The sequence below is a fragment of the Melospiza georgiana genome, chromosome 1, assembly GCF_028018845.1.
Source record: "Melospiza georgiana isolate bMelGeo1 chromosome 1, bMelGeo1.pri, whole genome shotgun sequence".
Taxonomy (NCBI): domain Eukaryota; kingdom Metazoa; phylum Chordata; class Aves; order Passeriformes; family Passerellidae; genus Melospiza; species Melospiza georgiana.
The window spans coordinates 106893294-106915794 of record NC_080430.1 but is presented as its reverse complement, the minus strand read 5'-3'; the positions used below and the strand labels follow the sequence as shown (position 1 = coordinate 106915794).

The 22501-nt window shown below is 37.6% G+C and overlaps 1 protein-coding gene across 2 annotated transcripts in view; it reads right to left on the bottom strand.

Annotated features, from left to right (window-relative positions):
- The window catches only part of YES1 (YES proto-oncogene 1, Src family tyrosine kinase), a 50678-nt gene that overhangs the window by 14043 nt on the left and 14134 nt on the right, over positions 1–22501 (bottom strand). Inside the window, exons 1-2 of one of the 2 annotated variants that reach the window (XM_058025576.1) lie at positions 18189–18245; positions 2904–3176 (exon numbers count right to left, since the gene is read on the bottom strand). In XM_058025576.1, coding sequence (XP_057881559.1) covers positions 2904–3168 — 265 coding nt within the window. In that variant the 5' untranslated portion in view covers positions 3169–3176; positions 18189–18245. Of the gene's footprint in view, positions 1–2903; positions 3177–18188; positions 18246–22501 lie in introns of those variants that run through there. The other variant, XM_058025568.1, reaches the window with a different exon arrangement.

The following is a 22501-nucleotide window of genomic DNA, read 5'->3' as shown; positions in this document are numbered from 1 at the left end:
GCAATGTGTACTTTCTGACATAAGAGCGCCTAATCACCTAAAATAGTTTGATTTGGAGTCTTCCTGTGGTTACAGTCTCTCAGCAGGCCTCAGCTGGAAATGAATTTACAGTTCCGCTAGGAAAAACAGAACAAAATCCCCACAGGAGGTTAGAGTAATTGAGGGTTTTTTTTAAAGTGTGATTTATGAACTCAAAATGAATGAAAACATTCCTTAGAAGTTAGCAGCTCCTAATTTACGTTAAAAATCAAAACAATTATACCAATTTTTCTCTATATTACTACATTATTTTGATGACACAAACTGATAGGTGGAGCAAGAAAATAGTCAGGATACAAACAGTATTCACACAAACAGAAAGCAAGAGTTATGGAAAGAAACCATCCCCAGAAAGTTCTTCAGAAGATGAACACAATCAATACCCTCAAGTCACAATAGCACAGAAGTTTTTAACTGCATATAAAGAAACTTGAAAAACTTCAGCTACCATAAAACCTCTTTTAATTCTCAGTCACAAATGCTATTTTTTCATAGCAAAGAATAAAAAAATAATTGAAGACAACATCATCAGCACAGACTGATTTAAGCAAAGATACTGTCAAATGATATTTCAAATCTCTTGCAGCTGTTTTCTTTGTGAACCACTGTGAGGTGATCTAGTTTAGTTGCTCAAACTATCTGTAGCCACAAGACTTCCCTTAAAGATTTTCCTTTTATTAGGTCAGTATGCCATCCTCTAATCTATGACTGGTTTTGGAGAGAAGACTTTACCTTCTTGTTCAGCAAGGGGATTACAGAGCACTAGCACAGCTTCATGGAAGACAGGAACAGTAATCCATTTTTCTATTTTGATTTTCAGCAATATTCTATGAATTCAGAGTATCTGAAGACAGACAGTGTGTAATACAGGAGCAGTGTGACTAAGATCTCTTCTTCTTTTCTGCTCTAGAGGAATAAAAGATGGCTCAACTTTTCAGCCTCACTACAGGCCATGATGACAACCATATCATCCTCTTGCCACTCATCAGTGATCAACTGGATAAGTACTACTGACATTTACATCCTGTTTGACAAGCCCATCTATTCTCCTCTCTTGTGAAACAAAGGGTGACAGAATGTGATCCAGTGTTTTATTGGTCACAAATAGCCTTCATCTGCTGTAAGCTTTTTGTATCTCATTTGCTCACAAAACCACCCAATTTTGATTGATTTGAAAGGCAGTACTGAATGTACCAAATAACTGTTAGTGCAATTCTGTTTATGAATGTATGCATTTATGTATGTATGTTTTTTGTGGATGGGCTGGTTTTACAGAACAAGGAGGAATAATTTCATATGCAGTATCATTTTGCCTAATCGCAAAACAATGGAAGCGTTCACACAAATCAGCCTGCCTGCTGATAACTGATTTCACACTGATGAGATATCAGACTCTCTTTTCATGAGAAATCTCTCTTGTTGACTCTGGTTCAAGATATAACATGCTTAACAACCAGCAGGAACAGGAACAGTCAAGAGAACATCCCTTCTGGTATACGCAGCAAAGGATTTGTGGTACCCAGTGGGGGGCTACATCCCTAATGTCTGGTTATGCCCACGAGTGCCTGCATGCACTGCTGGAAATTCCTACATGACCAAAGAACCAGATCTAGTAAGAAGAAATATTCCAAGGTTCTTGGGGGAAATGAAATACAATAAACTTTTCCTCAGCAGAGCTAATGAAAATAAATAAATGCTGCCCTTATTTAATTTCTGCATATGTTCAGCCAAAAGAGGGATTCACAGTTGACTCATAAATGATACAGGCTAGATGTTCATTTTAATTATTTGGTTTTTAATGTACTCTCAAGAAAAGGACCATGAGGTGATCATTACCTGACAATTCATACTTGGTTTCCTGAATTGCTTAATGCCAAGGTCAGATTTTCATGGATCTCAGATTTCTTGTGTTTTTAAAAGACTTTAAACGCCACTAGAACAATGCAAACAGTTCAGCACTGTAATTGTGCCAGCATTAGAGGTTTGTGGGAAAACTAGAAATAGACTATTAAGGAATTATTTACTGTTTTCTGAAGTGTCTGTACAGAGCTTCTAGAATAAATCAGTCTGCCTTTTTAGTGTCTCTCAAAAAAAAAAAAAGCACAGCTTCCTCTCAAAAATATCCAACAAAACGATGAAATTAGTTACATGGACAGAATCAGTATTTTTGTAATTTTTAAGATTTTAATATTAAGTGGCTTTATAACATCAAATATGCATATTGCTTTAAAATGCTGTATGTGCTGTACCTCAGCCAAAAAGGTGTCTGTGTACTGCAAATTCTATCTTTACATTTTCCATTCTGGTTTTCATATGACCACCAAAAATGGGAATTCCACTCTTTCATTTCACACATATTGTTCCCACAGTAAAGTACATAGAATATAATGCAAATCCAGTTTAGCTTTATAAATTCATTCAATGTTGTAATAATGTAACTTAAAAGTAATCAGACTTAAAATCAGTTTAAAAAACCAATTTCCTGAATCTGAAGTGTTTTTCATTTGTACATCTCTCCAAGTTTAAAGCCATTATCCCATACACATCCTTTCAACAGCTTACAACTTCCAACGTAAATTTATCAACTATTCCCATTATTGTCTTTAGTAACTCTTAAATTTCTCTGTTTTGTGATCTTAACTGTCTCCACAAAAATAAAAGCCATAACACCCAACCTTCATGCCCCAGTCACTAGTGAATACAGGCTGAATTTTTACATGAGCAGTAAAGATACTGAAAATCAGGAATCTCTAAAAGGCAATTTATTTTAAATTTGCAATTTATTTCTGTGTGGCAAGGTGTCACAGTATTTTTTTGTGCGTATAATACTAAATAATAATAGAATCATTTTATGTAACACTCACCTGTTAAAGTACTAGGATATGTACTTGGCACAGCTGAAAATGAAGATGATGCTCCTCCAAAAGGTGTCATTCCTGAAGGTCCTCCAAAAGGAGTCATGGAATGACTATTAAAATTAACTGCTGATCCCTTTATTGACGGTGACTGTGTTGCTTGGCTGGAATCTGATCCATAATGACTGACATGGGAAATAACAGGTTCTGGAGCATTTTCAGTTCTGTATTTCATGGCTGGGCCTTTACCTTCTTTGCTTTTAATGCACCCCATCGTTGCTTCTGTGAGGATGAAAGGGAAAAAACAAAAAGGAGTTCACCTTCATGTGGTCTTAGGATAGCTAACACAGGATATTCCCAAAAAGTTATTCCAAATGTGAATTGATTACTTTTGAACCCCATGCAGAGTGTAAACTCTGATGAAAAAGTGTTCTGCAATAAAACCTAAACTATTACCAGGGAAGCCTTAATTATTTTCCCCTACAACTTCACATAATAACAGCACATTTGGATTATTCTTCATCCTGGTTACCTGACAGACTGTAAATGGTAACAAAGAAAAAAGGGGGAATCAGGCAACAGATGAGGAAAAGACACTGGAGTCTTCTACAGCAGGGTGGAGGGGGAAACAGATGTGACAAATCCAGACTCAATTATAGGAAGCAAATCCACGCAATTCTACAAAGAAAATGCATGGGGCATTCCTGCTTTCTTTTTTAAGCATCTGCCAATGAAGTCTTGACCAACTGCTGACATCTTTATAGACAGAGAGAAGTTTTCATCCATTGCCAGCCCCCCAAATACATCTCACAAACAAACCTCAGATATTCACAGCCAGAAGACAGGGTTAAGCTCTAGAGTAACTAAAATTGCAAAAAACCCAAAAGTAATTACAATATCCTAAGAGACTTAGAACCAGAACTGTGCCTGGCCAGGTGACCATTGATGGCCCAGGAGTGCCAGCAGCTCCCACTACAGGCAGACAGTGCCTGAGCTCTTCACCGTGGGGGCACCTATTACCTGCTGCTGAAGGGAATCAGAGAGGAGACCTGTCACCAGCAATTAACACCGACTGAGCCTTAAGAAGTCACCACCTGCCATTTATCAGGTGGTGTGACAACTGGTAGCAGGCATTTTCTGGCTTACCCCAGTTAGGAAACAAATCAGGAAGAAAACAGCAGCGTCTATTAGATGCAGCACTAGTCTGGCATTAAAATCCCTGTGTTATTTGCAGGAGGGGGTTTAAAAATCTACTTTAACTACAAAAGTAAAACCTCTACAGACACAGGAAATCAACTGCTCGACATTCTCTAATGAATCAATTAAAAAAATAAACAGCAGGAGACTGAAAGCATGAAAACCACATATTTTGAAAAGTACAAAAACAATTTCATGGACTCTAACTAACAATTAGGGAAACAAAATATACCTCCCAATGTGCCTAATTCTTTTTTCCTTCTCAATCCCTTCTTACCTTGTTAACTATTAGATACAGAAATATGGAACAAAGTAAATTTTACTAAACAAATACTGCTGTAATCCAGTCACACTGAGAGAAAATAACACCCTCCGTATAACTAACCGTTACAATAATAAAGATACTGTAATTTCCTCAAGAACCATGAATCAGAGTTCCTGGAAGGAACAAGGTCCACAGACAGTGAAACACCCTATATAATTTAATGCTCAAAAACATAATATTCATCCTGTCATTTCAGCCCCTAATACTGCAATGTAATACAATTACTGATGCAGAAACAAGCAGCAACAAAGTCAAATAACTGCCCTTTTACAAATCACATTTAAGGTTTTCCAATGAATCATCACAAAGCACACCTTTTCAATTATTTTTACTTCTTATACTATTATTGCCAACTTATTAATTATGAGCAAATGTTAACAGAGCAAGGCTCAAATATGTGAATAAGAATGCAATGTGCATAAAAACTTTACAAAAACCACATTACTATACACAGTACAAAAGCCAGTTATAAATTCACAACAGAAGTCAAACATCCAGAATCACATCCTTTTAATTTCTCTGCTGCTGCAAACAGACACCATAATCCCAAATATTTTCTTTTGGCCATGTGGCTGCCTATTGTGAATTCTTGTCTTCCTCTGAGGCCTACTTGACTATTTTTAAAAAAACTCGAATTCTCTTTTCTGCTAGCATTGAATAAAAATCCTATCACCTTTACAAAAATGTCTTTTCTAATAGCACTGATTCCTTGCCTTTGGCTGGAAGTTGAGTGCACAATTCAAAAGTCCAGCACACTACTAATGTTAATCAAGTAGATTAAAAGGGAAGCACACGGACATCTGTCCAAATGTCCATCACAAATGTATTTCTGTCCTTGTGCCATTTGTCTGACTTGTAGCAGGCTGATAAGACCTCAAGATTAAAAAAAAAAAAAGTAATAAAAAAATAGATAGTAAACAATTTACCAAGTCCAGTAAAACTGCTGGATCCTGCCCAAGGAATTGCTGATTTGATCAAATGGCTGGTAACTACTATCACCCGTGTGTCACAAAGAAAAGCCCTTACTGAAGACCTGAATTCATTCGAGAAAAACAGAATCAGCTTCTCCCTTGCTTCTCCCCTCCCCAGCCACTTCACTGTTAAGGTAATCTTCTTTCAGGGGTTAAAGAGATTAACAGTAGAGATTCAATCAGCACTTCAAAGAGAAAGACACTCAGAAATAAGCAGACAAAAATGTAAACACTTTTATAACTGCATACCCACAAAAGAAAATTGAGCAAACTCCCAAGCTTTCAAAAGCAAAAAAATATAGGTGCAAACTGCAGTAAAATTCTGCATATGCATTTGTGAAGACAAGTTAGAAGCATGAGGGGAGGGAAGATGACATAAACCAAGAGCAAGTAGTAAAAAATCCCTGACTGCCCATCCTGTGGGGGAAAACCCCCAACGACTTAGTACTGTTCAGTCTTATAATAAATTGCTGGATAAAGAACAAAAAATCCCTAAGCAGCTGGTGTGCAATACTGGATTTGATTATTCTGGTACTACATTTGTTATCAAAAATGTATGTAAGTGAAATAACTTTACACCTATTTTTACCAACCTTTGCCTGGCCAGCAAAAGCATATTAAGGAATACATTTTTGTCATAAAAAGCTAACAGCTCTCTATCCGATGCACTGAACTCTTTAAAACAGATTCAGATGGGAAATTCCTATTTTCACAGCAGAAGTCAATCTATTTAAAGCAATGCTGGCCCAAGGTATCTTATTCACAAGTCTCTGACTTCCCACTAATTAGATCATTGTTTCATGCCAGACTGGTGTCTGAGGCAATTTATTTGAGTAACTTCAGCACCTTGTTCTTTCTATTGATTCTGATCACTGTGCCCACACATTTTGGGTGGGAGAGGGTGGCAGTCAGCTTGCTGGAGGTCTATCAGGAAACCATGTTCAGAAAGGCATGGATTATAAGTCCAGCCGTCTTGCTCTGCCTTCTAGATGAAAACAAACCTATGTTAGAACGTTCTCAAGTAGAAACAGAAACTAAAATTATCACTGTTAAGGACAGTTGAAGCTTAACAGGATGCCTGGAGAAATCAAGAGAAGAATGAGAGTACCCCAGGAACTTGGAATCAAATAAAATTTTAGTAGCATCTCACTGGATTTGTGCTTTTTTGGAGAAGTATATAAAGAGCAACAGGATAATTGTCATTCAATACCCTACAAACACCTCACACAATGAAGAAGACCTTTAATAAACACTCTGACAAGATGAGAGCTCCAAGAAAGTCAATGCTGCCCTCTTACCTTCCCAACTCCTTTTTACAGCAGAGTGCCAGATGAGAGGAAAGCTTTGTTCAACAACAATTGAAAAGTGTGGCCAGTAAAGTCTTTGTGTTGGCATTTTTCTGCTTTCCTTTAAGGGTGAGCTACCAGACCAAGAAAAACAAGTTCTTCTTCTAAAGCCATTGTATCTTAGCATACTGACAAATTCCCTCAGGGTGTCTGCAGCCTTGTCCATCCAGCCCAGAGAGGTGGGTGTCATAAAGAACCTACTCTTGATCTAATGTGTCTTTGCTCCTTCCAGTTGATAGTTACAGAAGTTACTCCTTGGTTCCTTGGGACACAGGACTGCCAGGAGTGCTTCAATGAAGGTCTCCTACTGGCATGAAGGAAGATTAGATAAAGTTTTCATTGAAAGAAGGGATTTCAACTCGGGTGGATAAACTGACTGTGTTCCAGCCACATGCCTTAGAGCAAAGCAGCCTGCAAATGCCTCTAAACCCTGCACTGCCTTTCCCCCACACTCCACCCATCAGCACAGAGGTTTTGAGGGCTGGGTGTTAGCATCCAAAACCATGAACCAAAGGGCTGCAAGAGGCTCATGTTTGTTTCACTTGCTGTAATGCATTTGATAAGAAGAGCCATCACTATTAAAAAAAACTCCAAAAAACCAAAACAACCAAACCAAAACAAAAGACATCAAAAAAAAAAAAAAAAAAAACAAAAAAAAAAACAAACTGGTGTTTCCTTTTGGGGCCAACTGAATACCTCTCTGATTTTGCTCTTGTGTTACAATGCAGCATGTCCCAGTTGCCTGCTGGAGACTTCATCTTGAGTAAGGCCAGGAGTGACAGTCACATGTAGCAGTTTCAAGGCACCACAAAGGGAAAGATGCTCTAGGGACTTCCTCTCTTTTTAACCTCTCATATAAACCAGGTACTGTAACATAACTAAGAGGAATAGCAAAAGAAAACCACTAAGGGAAGGGCAGGTTGCAACATTTTGATTATATTACTTCTGATTACTGAAAGTGTCCATACAGCTAAAAAAGAGCATAGAAGTGATTTTTCACTACAAAGAGTAAGTTAGAACAAGCAAATCAAGTCTCTTTCCAGAAGGATAAGGCAAGACTGCAAATATTTTCCCACCTAAAATATACAGAAAAATCATCTAACTAAAAAGTAACTCCCCATGCTACCTAATACAGAAAAATAATTTGAGATTCACATTGAAGATTTCCACTGCTACTGTAGCTTCACTTCTCAGTGTTAGCATAAAAAAGAATTTGTTTCTGTCAAAAAAAGACATGCCTTCACTTCTGTGAAACAAATGCCTTACAAAAAGGTCTTCCAAAAAGGTCTTAACTTTCAACTAAAGTAATGATTAAAAGTTATTAAAATTTCATGCAGTGATAAAGACAGGATATTCTGTGGGAAGTTTGCTAATGGATCCATTAGCTGGCAGCTGTCTATTTGCTCAAACAAGTGTAGAGCTGACTCCACATGTCAACAGAGACACAGAACCTATACTGGCTTTTTGTACACTGGACAAACAGCATAGAGCATCTGCCAAACAGCTGGCTTCAGCTGGTGGTATTGAAAAATCATTTATTAGATGTGACACAGACTGAAAAAACTGAAAACCACTAGTAAAGAGGCTAAGATGTCTTTAGCCCCTACAATAATATCCAGCTAATTCAGTCCATTTTTAACAGGTCACTGTTTTGGTATGAAAACAAGAGTGGGCTCTCTTGTCTACAAAACAACCTGCTTTGTTTATAAAGGACAGTGTACTAAAGAATTACCCTGTGTTCTTTGCAGAGTATATACACTTTTTAAAAATCACACTGTTTTTATCATGGGATATAATTTATCTTTTATGAGCTGTCATAAATTGCAGGGTTTGCTTATTTTACCATGAACAATCCATGACATTTCAAAGAATGATGTTCTACTGTATTCAGTTTTATAATTAGCAGCAACATTAGTGTAATGAGGCCTTAGAGAGTCTGCATCATTATGCATTTAAAGTGCAACTGACATGACCTTGCAATTAACGATCGAATAAGGAACAATAAGTGAAGATAAAGGAAGAAACATTAAAAAAACCCCACTGAAGCAAGCATTCATGTTACTTGAATTTCAGTGTTTACCATACATCTTTGTGGAGTTCTACACCAAAAAACAACTACAAATCAGTACTATTAGACCTCATCTTGCCCATACACTAAAACAGATATTTAAAACCATCCTCTTTATTACTAAGGCAATCTGAAGTTTTGAATCCTAATGGTTGTACAGACCTAGTGCTTCTTTGATCGTGACTACAGAAATATATTAAACAAAAAAATCTGGGGCTGCTGTGATAACGATTTTGATTTCACAGCAACAGAAGAGACTCCAGATTGTTTTCTAATAAAGCTACAGCTAGCAAACCCATTGTAGCAAATAGGATTCTGTATAGAGAAAGAACTGAGTATAAAAATACTTTTTAGGTGAACATTTTGCATTTCAGAGTCAAAGAGTCAAAAGATATCGGAAATATTACATATTGCTATTCTGATTTGTGTTTTTTACAGGACTCAGAATTTTGAATTTGCTTTAAATTAAATATTGATACTGATCCTTCTAATGGAGGAACCAGTTAACTGGCTTACAAGATCACAAAGGAATACTGAAGTAACTAGAGATTTCAAAATGCTACCTGAAAAACAAGTAAAAGCAGAAATTGCTAAAAGAAGAAGGACCTTCAATCCTTCACATCTTTCCCTGATTTCCTGACTTTTTTTTTCCAATGGAAGAAGTTCAATGGAAGTTTGTTTCCTCTGAGGTTTGAATGGCTTAGAGATGGGAGATTTACCCAGATGTATCAGACTTTGAACATTGTACCTATGCAGGAGTCTAAGGATTTGCAGTCCTCCAATTTGGATTGTCCCACACAAAGGCTTCTCTATTGAAGAAACACTTATTGTCCTTGTTGGATCTAACAGGTAGGAGATGGAACTGCCCCAGCAGGCAATACAATACTCACAACAGGCCCTAGCAATCCAACTGCAAGGTCCCATTGGATGCTAGGTTGCAAAGTTGAAGGAAAAATTGACTATGGCAAAGAAAAGTACTAAAAACAAAAGTGGAATTAAGGGTTATCAGTAAGGCAAAGTAAGGAGAGATGTGAACACTCTCTTATTTTTTATCTGTTACATTCTTCCTTTTATCCGGGTCAAACACATGCAGGATCTCCTCCCACTTCCATGTACCTGGACAGCTGAATCTGTAGATACAGATTTGTGTACCTCTAAAGTGCCTTTCAATTTAGAGACAGGCAAAGGCTTCAAGACCATACTGGAGACAATGACCATGTCATGGATGATACCCAGCTGGCTCTGCAAAACACACTTATTCATAAATTCGTGCTTATTTATAGTCAGAGTTTCACCTACACTATTTAGGGTAGGAGGTTTTCTTTGACTAGATGTTTATATATAAGAAAAGGTGGTGCTTCCAATCAGACTAGGAAGTGGGCAAGAATGACAGACTAGAGGTAGAGGAAAGCAAGCCTACTGTGATTTTTAACACACTTCTAGTCGAAGAAGACCTAGCTTGTTTATTCTGCCTCCAATAGTGGCCTTTGCCTCTAATCAGGAGTTCTACCCTTCACTGTGGGTCTGGACTCTGACATAAAATAAGGCTTCTCTTTTTTTATAGAGAGTCATCAGCAGGGGATGCCTCGGAACACGAGACATGCAGGATGAGGGCAGACTGCTCTGACCTCCATCAACCTGTAGCTCAGAAATTCCACTCAAAGACTAAGGACTCAGCTACCTGAAGAAAACTCCAACAGCTATGTCCCAACTTATGAATTTAAACTAATGTAATTATGTTGATGCAACATCTGCACAGGATTTGCATTCTAGTATGTCTTCACTTGAATTGTTTTATGATTACTGGTTAAAGTCAGAATAATCTTATCCAAGAAAACAGAAGTAGTTATTACTATACTGATGCTGACTTAAACATCAGAAACATTCTGATCTAGACAAGGCTCAGGAAAACCCACAGGGAGTGAGTGTCATTGCCAGGGCCAGGACTAAGATCTTGCAAGAGCAACTGTGGCAGCCTGACTTTTAGTCTGATACATCAGCGCAAGGCCGCCTCATCCAAAATGCTCAACACCAGAAGAAGCACATTCCCACCATCAACCTCCTTGTCTTCCAGCTGCCCACAGAAGCAATCTCCACTTCAGCTGAAAGCTGCCTACCTTGTGTGCAAGACAATGGAAAGCAAAAAGAAAGAAGTTACTGGATGGGAAAAAGCCCCAAGCAAACAGAAAAGTACCTAAAACCCCAAACCCAGCTGCAGCAGGCACAGCGCCTAGCTGGGGTACCTGACTCACATCAAAAGGGAGCCGTTTCTAACTTCCAAACAGAGCAGAGAAAATACGGCAAAGTTAAATAGTTAATTTTTAAAACCCCTACCAACTGCCAAATAGAGCTTCTACATAAAGAAAGTTTGTTTTTGAGATGTATATTGAATTTTGAGTGAAGTCAACATATTTTTCACTTTCAAAAAGGGTGAAAAGGCAGACGATGCAAAATACCTAATACTGGTGGATTAATTTTCTTTATTCCAACAATCAAGATCACAAGGGAGAGACTAACTAAAGTATCAGAATTGCAAAAGCAGTTTTATGTGATGAAATACATAATACATATACATGAGACCATTTCTAAAATTTAGAGTTACAACGTCTAGCCATACAACTTCAAGCCCTTACCACACAAAGACATTTTCTCTGACAACAGATGATACTAGAGACAAAACAACCAATATATTGTCTAGACAATATTACTGCTGCAGTATTGTCTTGAACATTTAAGTAGATAGTCAATAAATAAATGCAGAAAAGAACAATTCTGCTGGTTTTTTTTTTTAATAGTGCAATGGCTATTTTTATTGACATGCAAATAATTACAAGTATCTTAAAAGCTAAAAGTTGGGTATGTTTAAAAAGCCTGGTCAAAAGATTGTTTCAGATTTTAAGGCACATCATACCTTGTCAAAGTTATCCAGGATATTTTAGACAGGATGCTGGAATCAATTTGTAAATAGAAATATTTTGTTTTCATTGAATTTTATTTGGAAAACAACAAACCTATGCTTGGTATCATACACCATTTTCAATCAGTTTTCAGACATTCCATTTAAAGAAAGTATCCAAAAGTTATTTAAAAAGCAACATATAAATTCTGCTTATCAAATTAAACTAACATTGGCTTTCTGAGTCTCACAGCATGAAGCATGCAAAACATGTTCCCAAGGGACATCTGCCTTACAGAAAAACCAGCATAAAACTTACATGGTAGAAGAACAAATTGCACTTTTGTTCTCAAAAGATAATTGAAGAAGCAATTTCTTTCAAAGTTCAACTATGAACTACATATGAAAAAGGGATGACAACATTTGCAAGCTCCCAGAATCTCAGAGCCACTGAAATTCTTATGAATAATTTTCATCTTGTCAGATGGGCATACTTTAAGATGACAGAGGAATTCAATATCAGCAAGAATCCTCTTGCAACTTCATTAGTCAACTTAGAAATATAAAGGAAAGGAACAGTTGCAGCAACTTAAAGTGATAAATCAATGAAAGACCCTATGATGTCATATCCATTCAAATTATAGCACATGGTCACTGATAAGAAACCTGACGGAACTTAGGACATTATTTATTTGCTGTGTGTTTGATACACTGTACTTTATACTTGCACATTCCTGCTTTGCAGACATGAATTTCCCATCTGCTCTTTGCCAAACATCACCCTAAGCTGAATGCAGATTCTCCTTTATTCTCAATGCTGTTTTATCCTAATATGCTTGATATGATTACCATGTTAAGAAAAATCAGTAAATAAAGTGTTTAAGTCCAATTATTAAGTCAAATTACTGACAAAATGTTGCAGCTCATTTATTCAAGGACCATACACCCAGACCTCCTTCAATTAGCTCTCTTCTGAACAACAGCAAAGATTCCAAGAAGACAGCTGGAAAATATCAACCTTTGAACTAAAACAAAAAGTTAAAGTATGTATAAACAATTACAAATACATATGTACATTGTTCTTCATTAATCAATAGCTTTAATCAATAGTGTTTTTCCTTTGTACATTAAAAAAGTGAAAAGTACAATTAAATTGTAAAGATATTCAAAAATAAACAAACAAAAAAGATGACATCTGCTAAATAACACCCTTATGAAAAGAGCTGGGTGATTTTTAAACAAGAATTATTACCCTAATAGCTATCATTAGTGCTGTTCTATTGTTTCTCTACTGACAGCTATAATAGTGTTCATAGGCAAGAAGACCAGGAGAAATTATCTTAATTAGCTAGTCAGGCATCTTGCACAATAGAGGCCACAGGGCTGCCCTACATTAATTTTTCCTTTTATGGTCCTGAATGTACACACATGCCCAAACTCATTTGAAATGACTGTTATGGAAAGCTCACTCACAGTCTGGGCAAGTCCTTCATTTTGAGCACAGTAACCACTAAAAGTACATGCCTCACATCCCATCTGAATTTAATGGCAACATCCAGAAAACACCTTTGCCTTGGAGCCCTACCTTGTCCCTGCTTCCAGTGTAATAAAGATCACAGTTTGCTTAAACCTTCTCTTAGACAAGACTAATGTAGTCCCACTAGGCTCCAGTCTATCAAGTGGCTCTTCAGTCACTCGATCACCTCATCAAATCCCCTCCAAGATCCCTCAGTTTTTTCAGAAACTCCCATTAACAGTGATCATTAGGAACAGACATGGCATTCAAGGTAGGGGATATTCCTTAATCCTTCTTACATATAATCACAGAATGTTTTGGATTGGGAAGGATCTTCTAAGATCATCTAGTTCCAGCCCACGAGCCTGAGCAGGGATATCTTTCACATTGAGCAGGACCCCATGCAACCTGGCTGGGGATGGGGCATCTACAACAACTCTGAGTGATTTGCTACAGTGTCTCATCACCCTCATCCTGAAATACTTCTCACTTGCATGGGATACCAAGCTATGGTCTTTCAGTTTAAAACTGCTAACCCTTGATCTGTCACTACAGGCCCTGGTAAAAGTCCCTCTCTGTGCTTTTTATATACTCAAAGTCCACAATAACTCTTCCCGGAGCCACTTTCTCTCCAGACCAAACAATCCAAACTCTGTCAGCCTGTCCTCATGCCCCAGCCCTCTGCTCATCTTTGTGGTTTCCTCTGGACCGGCTCTAACACTTCTACATTGTCCTTATGGTCAGGGCCCCAGAGCAGGACACAGCACCCCAAGTGGGGTCTCACCAGAGCAGGGGGGCAGAATCACCTCCCTTGACCTACTGGCCACACTTCTGATGCTGCCCAGGACACAGTCACCTCATGCCCAATTTTTCATCCACCAGCATAGATCTTTTTCTTTGCAAGGCTGCTTTCAATTATTTCCTCCTCCAGTCTGTATTGCTACTGGGGATTTTCCTGATCCAGGAGCAGGACTTGGCACTTCATGGAAAATCATGATCCTCCCTGGGCCCATTTGAGATCTTTAGTTTTTATTTTGACAGCAGCATTATGATTCTTAGGTCTTTTTCAGCAGTGCTCTTGAACAGAATTTTCCATACCCTGAAAGCATGGTGCACATCCTTCTTGCTGAAAGTAAATAATAATTTTTCTGTATTAAACAGACACGACTCTCAGTTAATCCAGGTAACTCTAGTCCTGAAGCTGCAGGACAAATTTGAAAAAAAAATAAATCAAAATTCTATCACTCATCTGAAAGCAGAGACAAAAGGACACAGTAAGAGTCTCACCACTACTCTATACAGAGTTTCTTATGCTTATCTCCAAGACTGCATTGCCTTGTTCATCATCTGCCCTGCAAGCACCTGGCACTGTGTTTTGCCTTGTGCATGGAGCTCAGCTATGCAGCACTTCTACCTTCCAAGTTCATCTGCTTCTGCAGGATGAAGACATAGCTGCTGCACCTCAGCAAGCACACCACCACAGGAAAGCACTCACATTCTTCCTGTCTTTGTAAGCAAGACTGGCTTATTTGTAGGTTACAGCCACTTGTCCTAAACAAGGGCTGGTTCCTGCAAGTAGGTGTATCCTGTGTCTCCAGCAGAAAAGTTTTGCTCCAAATGCAGTCACTTCAACTAGTGATTTCATTAACTTGCTTGAAAAAAAAAAATCAATCTTTGCTTTCTAAAACTAGGATACCACCTTCCCTTACATTCATGTTGCTTCATTTGCTTTAGGCATCAAAATATTCAACCCTTTCCAGCTCCAGTCTAGCAATCAGACAGACTTGTACCAAGCATACCAAGCCTGCAATGACGGCATGTAACATGGAACAACATAGTGTTTGCTTTTGTTTCAACTCATCTTCTGCTGATTGTCACTCTACCACTTAAAAGGCTTTAAACACAGTTCATAAAAGCGTTTCTGCAGAAGATGTCAAAGACTAGCTTTTCCTGAGGGTGTTCTATTTGATGGAGTGAAACAGAGGGAAACCATCTTAGTATTTCCTGTGATGCAGAGCTTTATCAACATACAGCTCAAAAACAATGCTGAAGTTTTGTAATGATACTTTAGAGATGACATCAGTTTTGTTTCCCTTTTTAAAAAATTTTCCATATTAGTCAATGGGCCTTCCCTCTGACATAGTTCCCTCTAATATATGTTCCAAGCATGGACTGGCCAACAACAACTAACACACATCACCAGTCACTACTCCCTGAACACGAGCAAAGTGAACAAAACAGATAACTTTGGTAAGTTTTAGCCATGGTACAGGATATCAAATACAACAGTAATACAGAAGGGTGAGTAAAGGAGAGAAGAGATGCTGGAAGAATTAGAGGGCTGAAAGTTATCTTTGAAAGAGAAACAAACTACTAATAATCAAAGAGCAATAGGAAATAGTTTTGACTTATTTCATGTAAGTAAATACTGTTAACTTCCAAAAGGGTACACCACAGCACAAAGATACCCTTCAGTTTTTATTGACCAGTTCAGGCAATGTTTTTCTAAATAGGTAAATAAAGCCTTGGCCATTTTGTATTTTCAATCACTCTGGTACCTTGTTTTCAGAAGTAAACAAAGTATGTTAAAGAATTCTCTTTAGGCTAATTAACTGCTGTTTAGTAACAAATTTTCTTGTTCATAACCAGTAAGCAGGGCTTTTAGCAATATTCTTTTGACTCTAGAAGTACTGCCAGAAGGAAGGACAATTTCCATTTCAATTAGATGTTAAATTGAAGGGTGGAAGGAAGTTGTTAGGGATTTAGCAGAAGCATGCACGCCAAACAACTTACTCCTCAGTAACCTGCATCAGTTTTTAAAATTTTGGTCACAGGTCAGAATGATCTCAGTCATGAGTAACAAGGAAACAACAAATTTACACTATTCAAAAAGAACTAATGTTGCCTGATAGAGATATTTCAATGACAGAACTGCTGATCTTCAAAAATAAGCAGCATGATTAAAACAGCTTAAATGAAAACCACTTTGCTGCAGATTCGAATGTCTGACTGAAAATTTCAATAAACCCAAGGATTTATTGAAAACAAAATAAAAATATAAGCATTTAAAATAACTTATATAATAATTTTATCATGTCACCATAAAACAAGAAAAAGGAAGAAGTCTTCCCATTGTTCTATGTTTCTTCTGGAATGTGGGGGAGACATATTTTATGTAGCTTTCTTACTTATTCCAGTGTTTTAATTCTTATTATACTGATGGTTTACAGATGTGTAAAAACTTGCATTTGTCACTTCTCATAAGTTGAAGAAAAAAGATGTATCTGAGAGAAAGTTATCTGTTATCCCTATCCAGCAGAAATGGGATTTCCTTGCTAAGCTCCTAAACTTCCAAAATTCCTTAAATCCTTACCAGCTTTATAAACTTAATACTTCTAAACGTCATCTTTCTAGCAGGAAGCAATGCAATACTATCATTTCACAGGTTAGCCTTAAGAATTAATTTTGCATATTTTTGAACACTGTCTTTTGGACTAAACACAAAATGGATCTGCTGAAAAATGGGTCCAGCTGTTTGGCACAATCTGTGGACTGTTGGCCAGAATCCACTGGCCAGCAGTCCACAGAGTCTATTCACAAAGAGTAGTACTAAGAGGGATAACTCTGAGCCTGAACAGAATTAGAGGTAAATGCCTGGACCTGCAGCCACCAAAGGAGTGACACAGTTCATTGGTGACTGGTCTAAGGTAAGGTAGACACAATACAACACTAAACCCCAAGTACACAGTAAGAAGAAAGGAGAAATACACGGAAGGAAGTAACTCCTTTGCAGCTGTCTACAGGGGAGCAGTAGGTAGCACTTCATAATTCTACCAAGTACAGGTAGAAGCACTCAACAGGAAGAAGGGATATTGTCCCCAAGCAAAGTCCTATTCAACATCCAATGGAGAGCTCAGCAATTGCTCCTTATCACACAAACAGGTTTGCATTATCTGCTCATACAACACCCAGCATTAAACTGCCAGGCTAGGAAAAGGAAGAATTACCCAGCCACTCCCAACTGGTAGAGACTAATGGGCTTTTTTATGTCCCAGCTTAGAGGGGATATTGTTTTCTAAAAGTGTCTAGCAATCTCTATTTGATAAATTCTCTGCTAGTGCTAAGGGCTGGTGATTTGTTTTACCTGCCCTCATATCTTTCCATAGCTTGACACAGCTACTACTGACTTTTGCTATTTTTGTTCAGAGAGTTGAGAACTGCTTTACATACTTGTCAGTACAAGTAAGGAGCCCAAACAATATCTGTACAACATCCATTCTCCCAGTTAGGAACATCAATAACCTTTTGGGTCCAAGTTCCCAGCCTCTGATTTCCTCTAAGCTCTGAGTGAGGAACTCTCACCACCATGTTTGTACCTGGTGGAGTAAGATGTTCAAAGGATAAATTTTTATATTATATACATAACCTCAAATGCTCTTGTGATTTTTTTAACCCCAATCTACTTTTCTAGAACCTTCAGGCTGATGTAGGAACTAAAAAATTTCAAAGAAAAAAAAACCTCATTTCAATGCAAAAAAAATCCCCAAACCCAACAGACCTGACAGAATTCTACCATCCTTGATATATAACTGGACATAAGAATAGTAAATGGTATAGGAAAATAAAAGTGGTACAATAGCAATGGGATTGTAATAATTCTTTATATTTGATTCAAGTATTAGGATAGGATCTGATGGCAGGACTTGATCAGTGTGATCAGATGAGGAAAAAGTTGCCACAAATCAGGACACAAAAAGCAGTGTTTCCAAAAGGGAAAAAAAAGGACTAGGAGATTGCCCATGACAGGAAAGGGATCAAGATGTGTAAACAGGAAAAATGAATGGGGGGAGGGGGGTGATAGAATTCTGTGTGTGTAAGCATGGCACAGCATGAAAAGTATTTTAAAAGAATACCAGTCATACCAAGTGTCTGTTCCAGACAAACAGAAACAAAAAAAGGTATTTGCACTGCCTACCTTTTCTTCCTGATAATTTGAAGGCTGGATCACCTCATACAAACTTAAGAGTACAACCACTGTACAGACACAGGGTCCTGTAGAGGAACAATGATTTTAAGGACACTGGATTTTTTTTCTTAAATTCCTAACATTTAGCAGAAAGTTACAAGCAGAAAGACATCTTTCTGACAACAGGGACTAGCATAATGAGAAGAGCAGGGCACATAACCCTGTTGTCATCTCCTTACACCAGCAATCATATCAGTTGTCAGGAAGAGTCAGACAGCCTGGGAGAGTTAGATACTTAGAAATTAAGGAATGTGAATATATCTGACTTGTAACTTTCAAATCTGCTGTAAAGGCAGAGCATCTCCAAACAACACAAAATATGAAACAGGCTTCAGAGTGCTGATTTTAAACCTCTGAAACACAATTCATGTAAGAAAAAAAGACTTCTACTCAATTGTTGTGTCAGTCAAGCTAGTGCCCTTTAAAAATAATTCCCTAGTTTAAACTAATGACATTTATATTCAGTAATGGACTTCAGGTGGAATTCATCTTCCAAATTTAGACATCCATCTGGGGGTGAGATGAATCATGCAGTGAAAGTGCTTATTTCTCTCCACTGACTATAACGGGAGCCTACAGAACCAGCTCATGTACAGGCAGCCAAAGCTGGTGTTAACCAACCTGTCTCCTGACAGCTAATGCACAAGTTTAGGTGGCATGGCATGCCTAATGGTCATCTCCTTCCACAGTCTCAAAAAATTAGGCTAGAAAAGTTGTCCTTCAACAGGGTGAGAAGCAGCACTGCCACAAATAAGCTAACTCCAGTTGCTAAAGTCATGTGTAAATATTAGCACCCATTATTTTCCCCCTGCATCGCAGACAGGAGTTTGTTCATGGAAAAATAATCACACCTTTCAAATAAAATCACACATGCTTCTGACATCTTTGTACAAATCTTGATATTTGCTGAATATAAAATAATTATTTTAAAATAAGAAAACTATACAAGGAAAGCTATCAGGAAATCCATATCTTCAGATAATGATGTGTAACTGGATGAAAATATTTCACGAAGTCTACTAATTCCTTAACCTCAGCCTAAAATTCAAAAATGTTTCTACAGAAAGCAGAAACTAAATAAGCAGCTACATAGTAAAGTATACTATTAAATCAAAATAATCCATTATGATTGAACCAAACACTTATAACCAGTTATTTGCAGAGCTGCCACCTTCACAAAAAGAACAGGGCAGCTGCACTAAATAGCAGTCTCTTGTTTCAAATAGTGTGAAGATTCTCAGATGGAATATTGCCATCCAACACAGTATTACTTCTTTATTTACAAGTAGCAAGATTTCTTGATTATTTCAATAGTCATGAGAGACACAGAGAAGTATATTTTTACCAATAAGCATGTCTGGAGGAGGAAGTGCAATACAAAATCACCGCAACAGAGTCAGAAGGGAGAGCAGAAATAATCTGCCTACAGTCAGCCCAGGCCATGCATTTGTTCGACCTATACACACACAAAACCACCTCTTCCTCAGAACACCCATTATATGACCAAAATGTTCCATGCACCAGTAAGAGGATAAAGTCTTATGAAATTAAGCCATTGACTGACACGTACCTGCAGTCCTATCCCTGGTCTGAACATGATCAGATTTTATATTTTGGAGATTTTATATTTTGGTTGCACGCACAAGGTCTCACAAAGAAAAGAATATGTAACCAGTGGCCTTAAAACCCTCCTTTAATATCTCAGCACCCCACCATGGGCTAAAGTTTGAGAACTACTATTAGAAAGGATTCTGGAAAACTAATAACAGAAATAAAAATAAAAAAGGGGCAGGCTTTGAAACAAAGTGATGGCTATACTAAGTAAGATCCAGAGGTCCATGTCCATTCAAATAGCCTCTCACTAATGGCAGCCAACAGTGGAGCATGCAAGAATACAGTAATTGCACAGCAGTGTTTCCCAAGAATATTCTTTGATCCCCCAATGGTTTGTAGAAGCAGGATTTCCTAAACAAGAATAGGTAGGTAATTGATGATTCTTCCACAAAACAGCAGTTTCCCTCTACAGTGATGTAATGTTTAGACTCCTTAAATTCCTGAGGCAAGAAATTCTATAGCCTAATTACATGTTCTGTTGGGAACACCTCCTTTTGTCTGTTTTCAATTCCTAGCTGCTATTTTCATTAGATTCCTCTTAGCGTGCGTGCGCTAAAAAAAGACATTGAATAAACACACCCTATTTTTGTCTCATTAGTTGCTGAACACTTAACAGGATGCTGTCACACCAGTTTTGGTCACCTTTTCCACCTTAACAAATTCATGCTGCTCCTCTTACAGAAACTGTCCCATATTTCAGATTTTCTCTTCCTTGAAACTTCAACTATGTTCTTTTTACAGCAATGACAGGGATAGGTGTAAGCAGGGGAAAACTGCCTAAGATGATTAAATTTCTTAGAAGTTATAATCATTATTCTCCCTTTCCTTCCTAACCATTTCTAGCGGCAATAGTCAGCTTTGAAGTCATCTTTTTAGACGAGAAGGCAAGCTTGTTCTTCCCCACCTCCAAATAGAACACACGAAGTAATTTATGAGAAATTTCATCTCCCATTTTAATGTCTGGTTGCTGAGCAATGTCAGGTCCCTGTGTAATGCTAGGGTCTGCCTTTGCATCTGCTACCCATCAGTGAAGTCTGTGAGCTCAGTTTTCTTCTATACACCTTATTAACTTGAACATGCTCCATTAACATAACCCTGGAGAATTATTACCTGAGGCCCCTCTCTACTCTATTTACTCCAACCCTTCTCTTATATTTTAGTCATTATTTTAACTGCATAAAATCCTTTCCCCCTATCCTGTGCCTGCTTGTTTCTTCAAAAATTCTTTGGTGGTTCTTGTCAAATGCTTGTTGAACATCCAAGGGAACCACTTCTGTCAGATCCTGCTTATCAAAAAACCTCCAGCGAGTTTGCAAAACATGACATCCCTTCACAGCAGGCTTCTAACTCTTCCTCAATACATCATGTTTATCCATGTTAGTTTCATTATTATTATTTTCACTGATATACTTGGAGCAGATGTCAGGCTTAGTAATCTGTACTTGCCCAGATCCATCCTGAAGCCTTTTTTAAAAATAGTGTCACATACAGATGAGGACACTATAGATCACACACACACACGGATTTAGATCTCAGCTAGGTGTTACATTTGTTGCTTACTGTCTACAGTACAATGAAGCTTGCTTGCCTGCTGTTTGGAAAGCTGTACTTCTAAAGTGCAAAGCAGGCACTGTTCTTAAATATACGAAAGTGGTTTTCATTTTTTCAATAGAAAGTTTAAGCATTATCTTTAGGAAGAGCAGTACATGATAAACATTTACTGTAACAGTAACACTACAAATATTTAATTGCATCAAAAAGTCACTCTCATCTTTACAGTCTGTAAATATATGTTCCATAAATATATGCTCCTATGCAGCAGTGGCCATTCAACTACGTAATAGCTGTCCCAATTACCAGAAAATACAAATGAGCTTGTGAAGACACACTTACTCATTTGCAAATGAGATAGCATTTAAAGAGAAGTAAAACTTTTAACATCTTTCTGGATCTGAGAACTTCTGTGGAAATTACAACCAACAAGCAGGCAACTCGAAATAAGGACTAAAAAACATAGACAAGTGTTCTTAGGCTCAGCGATTTTGTGTGAAGTTGAAGTTTTACAACACAAAGTTTTTAAATACCATTTAAGTTTCAGGTTTTCATTCACACAAATTTTCTTCAACATAGTGCCAACTTTCATCTCTTTTAACTCACATATCCAAAGACAGAGTTGAAAATTAGTCTTACAAACGGATGAAGTGCTTTCTGTGGTGCAAGATCAAATGTTAGGTTCATTGTGACTGTATTTCTACTGGCAGGATGTTACAGATACACATAACAGTGTTTAAATCCATATGCAAGTGCTTCATCTCCTTCTTCACCTCTGTATTTTGCATCAGTCTAACAGAAGCTTGTAGCTCTAATACCAACAGAAGAGCAGCATGGGTGAATCAATTCAGTATGTTTAAATCAAATGTAAGGAGAAAATAAAATTAAAAAACACCATAAAAATTGGTAAAAAGACCACTGGAGCAAGCATAGTGTTCACATCCTATGTTTTTACATTATGAAGAAGAAAAAAAAAATTACCCTAATTACAGATGTTGAGAAAACATCTTTCCAGATATGAGATGAAAACTCTTCCTTGTCTTAAAGCCTCTGGTGGTGCACAGTGTTCTGGGCAGCAGGAAAGCTAACAGTAGCCT